We start from the raw sequence: 7,404 nt of genomic DNA on the forward strand, positions 1-7,404 counted from the left end.
GCTGCTCAGACGTTTGAGTGGTGAAGAAGAAAAAACGCATCAAAGATCGACAACATGCTGTTAACTGCTGTAAACATTAGTCACACGCATTAGTAGGTGGAGATCAGGTGGCAGCGGCTCAAACACACAGCTCACCTGTACACAGGTGAGACTCAAACACACAGCTCACCTGTACACAGGTGAGACTCATAAACACAAAGAGACTACACATGAATGTAGAGCTATGACATCACTACAGGTAACTATGACATCACTACAGGTAACTACAGCTGTGACATCACTACAGCAAACTATGACATCACTACAGGTACCTACAGCTGTGACATCACTACAGCAAACTATGACATCACTACAGGTACCTACAGCTGTGACATCACTACAGCAAACTATGACATCACTACAGGTACCTACAGCTGTGACATCACTACAGCAAACTATGACATCACTACAGGTACCTACAGCTGTGACATCACTACAGCAAACTATGACATCACTACAGGTACCTACAGCTGTGACATCACGACAGGTAGCTGAGAACACTCACCCCTCTGTCTCGAGACTTGGCGTTGAACTTCACCGTCTTTAATCTCGCTCTCTCCTTCTTCTCAACCCTGCGGTCAAAGGGATAGAAGGTCAAAGGTCAAGCAGAGGTCATGTTCATGCAGACCGTTCTCAGTTTGACCTCATGTGACCTTTGGTTTGGCACTTGGTTGGTTGGGTCTTTATTTGTCTTTCAAATGTGAGTCCAACATACAAATCAAAAGGCCACTGATGCATCATGGGGGATGTAGTTTACGGAGATAAAATAATACATTGTCCAAACAACTACTACAAACGCTACTGTGTTTTCTTTTTGATTTCTTTTCTTTCTTTTTGAAGCCGACCTACATTAACAACCTTCACACAAGTAAACAAAACACTAGTTCACCAAACTAACTCTGCGAGATGAGCAAATCAATCATGTCTGCAACACATGAACACACAGGTCACATGACTCTGTGTGTGTGTGTGTGTGTGTGTGTTACTGACCGTCTCTTGCTGGGGATGACCCCCACCTCCTCCACCTCCCCCTGTGCCGTCAGCTGTCTGGCCTGCCACCACTCGTCGTCGGAGGCGTTCACCACATGGATGATGTCTCCGAACTTGAAGTTGAGTCCCTGACTGGGCAGACCTGAGTCTCTGGTCTTATCGTAGTCGAACAGAGCTCTGCACCACACACACACACACACACACACACACACACACACACACACACACACACACGTCATTAATATTATAATAATAATACAATATCATTAAGAAGGTTTCATGAACTCATCTCTTTTTATTTCAGACTGGAATCATTTATTTTACATCATGAATTTAATTTTCTGAATCCATGTTAAGACCATGAGGGAAAAAAAAGCTGGGAAGTGAGTTTTTATTTATTTATTTATATAATTTTAATAATTTATTAATTCATTTTTACCTGATTCATTATATAAAATTATACAAAAAATATTTGAGAATGTTTTATCATTAAAAAATTAATCAGTGAAACATCAGTTTTTAATTCATATAATCACATTTAAAATTAATTTAAATTATAATAATACTAAAAAAACATTATTAAGTACTTTTCTAATTTTTCCTGCAGCTTAGTGAAAAATCTTTTCTTGGCTGTATTTTTTAATTAATATTAATGAATGAATGAATGAATGAATGAATTAATAATACAGCCAAGAAAATTTAAATTACAAAATAATAATGCATTAATTCAATATTTTGCATAATTTTGAAATTAACTTAATTTGATCAATCATATTATCAATACATTTCAATTACAAAAAACTAAACAAAAAAGCTTTTGTTTGTTTGTTGTTGTTACCTTATGCTAGTTTAACAAAATTAAAAATGTACAATTAAATTAATTAAAAAAAGTGGTTTGCTGTTGTGGTGCTGAATAAGACATTAATAATAAAACTACAATAAATACATAAACAATAACAGTACTAGTAATAATCATTTGATGATAATAATAATTCAGCATTAATTTGAATGTATTCATGATGTGTTTGAATTTCTTAAGTCTTCCCTTTATTTTTCTTCTTATTGCTCTTATTTTGAAGTTCCACAGATCAGCGTCTCCATGGTAACCATTACCTCACCTGACGTATAGCGACCTCTTCTGACTCGTCCTCAGAGATCCGGATCCAGAACTGATGCTGCTGTTCATCATCTGCTCTCTCAGGTCGTGGATCTTCGCCTCGAAGCGACTGTACTCTGAACGAGACACAACGTTCAGTCTTCACTCGTTTCAACGACAAACAACAAACAGGAAGTGGAACTTTTTCTATGTGGCTCATTATTTATCTTCATGCAGACACAGAGTCTCTGGGGCCGGTTGCACAAAACACCTTAAGTCTCCTCTTCAAGGTTTTCCTTTTCTCCTTATCTTAGTTTTGAACTTAAGGAATCACTTAAAGTCAGTCAAACTGTTGCACAAAAGACCTTAGAGACCAAAGCTCACCGTGGTGAAGTTCTCCTCAAAACAGTTAGAATTTCACTGCTGTAAATTACTTTTTCCCTTAACTAAAGAAACTTTTTAAGAGATTCTGTGCAACACCATTAAGTAACTCCCTCAGCTGAGGAGAAATTAAACCTTAAGTGCCAAGTGCAATACTTAAGTAGAAAACTTAAGGTGTTTTGTGCAACTGTTGTTGGCACAGAATCTCTTAAAAGGTTTCCTTAGTTAAAGAAAAAAGTTGAGGCATTTGCAGCAGTGAAAGAGATTTTGCAGCAGTAAAATTCTACTGTTTCCATGGAGACTGTTGATTTGCTGTCAATAGGAACAATGTTCTTAATTAATCACCATAAACTCAGAGGTCAGAGGTTCCTTTCGTCTTTTCCCTTAGTTTGGTCTCTAAGGTGTTTTGAGAAACAGTTGAACTGACTTTAAGTGATTTCTTAAGTGTGAGACTAAGAACAGGAGAAAACCTTAAAAGAACATTTTAAGGAAACCTTAACTCAGACTTTAAGAAGAAAACGTAACTTCAGGTGTTTTGTGTATTCTCTGGTTTCTCCAGATATTTCATCATGACTGTGACTTTGTGGTTGTAATAATTAAAGCAGCTTCAGTGGCTGAATCATGATTAGAAGAAAAGACTATTGGTCATGTGACTGGTGCTGCAGGTGTGTCCAGGTGTCTCACCCTCTGGTCTGTAGTGGGCGATGATGGTCACGGTCTGCCCCGCGTTCTTCAGGGCGGCGGCGGCCTGTTCGTGTGTGGCGTTTCGTAGGTCCACCCCGTTCACCTGAAGCACCAACACACAACACGACAGTGTTCGACACAGCGAAAAAAAAGAAGACAAGACCAGGTGACCTCCACAGTGTTTTTAGACGATGGGAACCAATCCTGTCAACTCGTGAGAGAGAGTTAGCATTAGCACAACCGCTAACACTGTGTCCGCCACTGACCGTTACAAGCTAACAAACAACATAAGCAAATAAAAGATGCTAACTGTGCTAACGGTTCTGATCCGTCTGCTAGTCTCTGGTTCTGGTCTCAGACTCCTCCTCTGAGTCTGGGTCTGACTGAGGCTCAAACATGTGGCTGAGTCTCTCTGATGTTTCCTCCTCTCACCGTCTTGATGCTCTCTGCTCTTTCACCTGTCCACCTGGAGCCAGCAGGTGGTGGGCGGGGCTAAAGGCCTGATCCAGATTACTCAATCAGGAAGTGAGAGGAGATGAAAACCATGTTAAACTAAATATGAATCACAGCAGAGGATTTTTACAGAGTACATTTGTGAGTGTGTGTGTGTGTGCGTGCGTGTGTGCGTGCGTGTGTGTGTGTGTGTGTGTGTGTGCGTGTGTGTGTGCGTGTGTGTGTGCGTGTGTGTGTGTACGCACTGAGACGAGTCTGTCTCCTTTCCTCAGCTCTCCACAGAGGTCGGCTGGTCCTCCCGCGAGGATGAAGGAGATGAAGATCCCCTCTCCGTCCTCCCCGCCCACGATGTTGAAGCCCAGTCCCGTCGCTCCTCGGTGCAGCACCACCTTCCTGGGCTCCCTGCGGGACCACACAGCAGCTGTCAATCACCCTGAGGTCACGTGACCACACACGGACAGAGAAGATGGCGACTGGCTCAGGTGAACAAAGTTACTCTGTTGAAACTCTTTCTGTTCTGAGTTGAACAAACTCCATCAGCTGAGTCACAGCACAGACCCTCCTGGGTCAATACCACTCTGACACAAGTGAAAGGATTTAAGTACTGGATGTTAAAAATACTGAAGGATTCATAAGTACATTTTGATGTATTGTTCCACATTTACAGAACCTACTGAACAACCTACTGACTGACTGAAGAACCTGGAGAATAAAAAGACTGTTGACATGGACATGAAAACACAACTGAATCAACAAAAGGAGCCACTGTTGTTTTCATATTTCTGATTGTTTTTAGTCAGTGATGAAGTCTGGTCGTGGTAAACTCAGCAAACATTTCAGACTAAATGAATCTTTATTTCTAAACCTTCAAACACAGACTTCAGATCAGACTGAGTCACAGTCTGTGTGAAGAATCTTCTGCCTCATCTTTATCTCACATCTCCATCGTCAGGACACTGACAGGGTCAAACATGGCCGACAGTGGAGGATTCGGCTGTGATTGGCTGTGAAGAACACAGTGTACGGTCGATCACATTTTCAAAATAAAAATGAAATCCATTCCTCTGACTAAAAGCTCTGCTTCAAAGTAAGAGTCCTTCATAGAAATGTAGTATTCAGATGTTTACAAAACAAATGAAACTCAAGTAAAAGTACTTTGTTCCTCCTGCTCGATGCAGCTCAGTGACCAGAGAGTAAAACCTGAGGGGTGATGGTGTTTGTGTGTATTTGCACAGTTGAACCAGTAGAGGGCAGAACATCTGTGTCCACAGCTTTTATAATAATCCCTCCTCCAACACAAATAAATCTGAGGAGACACAATGACTCCTGCTGCTGACGGAGCCGGACTCGTCTCTCAGGCTCAGGGGATAAAGATGGCCGCCTCATGACAACGACACCTGAACTCTTCAGATTTAACAACAGATTAAAAGCAGTGTTGGTCTGATTTTAGTGGTTTGATGGTGTCAGCTGTTTGTGCAAAACTTTAAACTTTATTCAGCTGAAAAATATTTACATTTATTTATTCTATATTTCTATTCTATGTAAAAAGTTAATAATATAATAATAAATTCAGGATAAATCAGTAAAGGATGAATTACTATTTTCTTTTTACAGGGAATTTTATATAAAAGTCATTTTATTTTTTATGATGCATTTGTATATATTTGAGTTATTTTTCGTATTTCAACTTAAATAAATTTACTTGTTTTGTAACAAAAAATGAATAATGTTATTTACACCAATTTAATTACAAAAATAATCTTTTAACCACTAAATGTCTAAATCACATGTTCTGTCACAATGTCTGTTTATATTATGTATTTAAATCAGAGGATTTATAGTTGAACTCCCTGTTTAAAACTCAAACTCTTATTATTAAGAAGTGTCAATGTGATGTTTTTGTCCTCACCGGGTGACATCGTCGTCTCCCAGCATGCTCTTCGGGGGCGGGGAGTAGCGTCCTGAGGATGCTGGCGGGGGCAGGGTCTGACCGAGGAAGTTGGGGGTGCTGATATGGTTCTCCATGTGCTGGGAGTACGCTGAAATACACACACACACACACACACACACACACACACACACACACACACACACACACACACACACACACACACAGGCGTCAGAAAACTAAAACCACTTGTGTTCCTGTGTCCATGAAGAAGAAAAAACAAGTTCAAATGAAACACATCAGAAACACGTTCACCTCCTTCTTCCTGACACTTTCTCTCCGTCTGATCGCTCACCTGCTCAGACCCTCCTCCACACTCACCTGTCGGGCTCCTGTTACCGTGTGATTGGACGAGGCCGGGAGCCGTAGAGGGGGGGTGTAAACTAAACCGGTAAGTGAGAAACACTAAACACGGGTGTGATCACAAACTGATCATGAGCCTCGAATGCAGCTGAAGAAAACATGTAAACAGGCAAAACACAAACATTCAGAAACATCGTCATCAGTTTGACCTAGATACAGATACAGGAAGTGTTTCCAGGGGACACTGAAAAGTGATGAACTTGCTGTTTAATGCTTTGTGACTTTTGAAGTTAAGAACATTGAAGAACAAGTGCACATGGATGCATCATAACACATCCATGCAGGTGTGTCCCAGCCGGGTTCATCACTTTTTAGTGTCCCCTGGAAACACTTCCTGTTGTGTTGTTAGTATCTGCAGCACACGCGTTGTCAAACTGAAGTTGTTTGTATTTTGTCTGTTTACATGTGTTTTCTTCAGCTGCAGTGTGTTGAGCTCTCAGGGGTTTTCTTCTTCAACCACTGTATCAGATGTTTTACTGACTGTTTGGATAACACCTGGAAACTTGTCATTGCTGTTATTATCATTATTAGTAGTTTTACTTTGTATTTGATGATATTTTCTTCCTCCCTTTTAATTTACATCATTGTTTTGCATCATATTGTCATCGTAAGACCACCATACTTTGTGGAATCTGCTGTATCTGGTAACATGAAATTTATTTTTCATTTCTACAGCTGCAGTCGTTAGACGTCCATGTGTAGTGTGATTATAGATCAGCTCTAGCTTCTATATTAATACTGTGAAAGTATCAAAGCCTCAGTCCTCAGAGAAATGCACACAGCCTGTATTCAGAAACTGAGCCTTAAAACCAGCCGTCAGGACTTCTGGAACTTTGTGATGTCACAACAAAGCAGTCACCGCACTCAGCTACGCCCCAAACCCTGCTATATTTTTATTGGATCACTCAGAAAGAAGAGAGGCTCAGAGCCTCCTCTCTTCTGATTGGCTCACTGACCTGTTGTTACTAGAGCTCCAGAGAGAAGCCTGAGAGAGGAGATGTAAAACTACACTGAGATGGTTTTTATATCTTCTGATGGATCAACACTTCAAATAAAACACAGAAGAAGAAGAAACATGGAGCTTTAATGGTCTGATCCGATCTGTCCAATTGGTTGACATGGTGACTGGAGCAGGGGATGATGGGACGGCTGGCTGCATCATCACAACGACAATGACTTCATCTCTTCTCGTTGCGACTGTGGAGTGTGAGCGAACTGAACAGAATGATTTCTTATTCATTAGCTGTGGCTCAGATCTTTGCTGTCCACTGTGGCAGGACATCATTACACATAATGCCCCCCCCCACAGTGTTAAGTGTACTGCAGTGTTGCTGTGTGGATTAGACTACAGTGACAGCAGCTGAAGCTTGTGATGCAGCTCGACGCTCGCTGATTGGATTTGCTGCTCGTCCTTCACGCGTCTCAACATCAGGGGGGGTGGGGGGGGGGG

At 41.0% G+C, this 7,404-nt stretch overlaps 1 protein-coding gene across 3 annotated transcripts in view; it reads right to left on the reverse strand.

Moving 5' to 3' along the window:
• Nucleotides 1-7,404, reverse strand: part of dlg1b (discs large MAGUK scaffold protein 1b) — a 100,195-nt gene that overhangs the window by 11,247 nt on the left and 81,544 nt on the right. For all 3 annotated transcript variants that reach the window (XM_087172089.1, XM_087172088.1, XM_087172087.1), the window contains exons 14-19: nt 5,553-5,682; nt 3,889-4,045; nt 3,191-3,293; nt 2,148-2,262; nt 1,030-1,206; nt 545-611 (exon numbers count right to left, since the gene is read on the reverse strand). In XM_087172089.1, coding sequence (XP_087028215.1) covers nt 545-611; nt 1,030-1,206; nt 2,148-2,262; nt 3,191-3,293; nt 3,889-4,045; nt 5,553-5,682 — 749 coding nt within the window. The remainder of the gene's footprint in view (nt 1-544; nt 612-1,029; nt 1,207-2,147; nt 2,263-3,190; nt 3,294-3,888; nt 4,046-5,552; nt 5,683-7,404) is intronic.

The sequence above is a fragment of the Seriola lalandi genome, unplaced genomic scaffold, assembly GCF_002814215.2.
Source record: "Seriola lalandi dorsalis isolate HSWRI2012SDOR001 ecotype SW California unplaced genomic scaffold, Sedor1 jcf7180002052023, whole genome shotgun sequence".
NCBI lineage: Eukaryota > Metazoa > Chordata > Actinopteri > Carangiformes > Carangidae > Seriola > Seriola lalandi.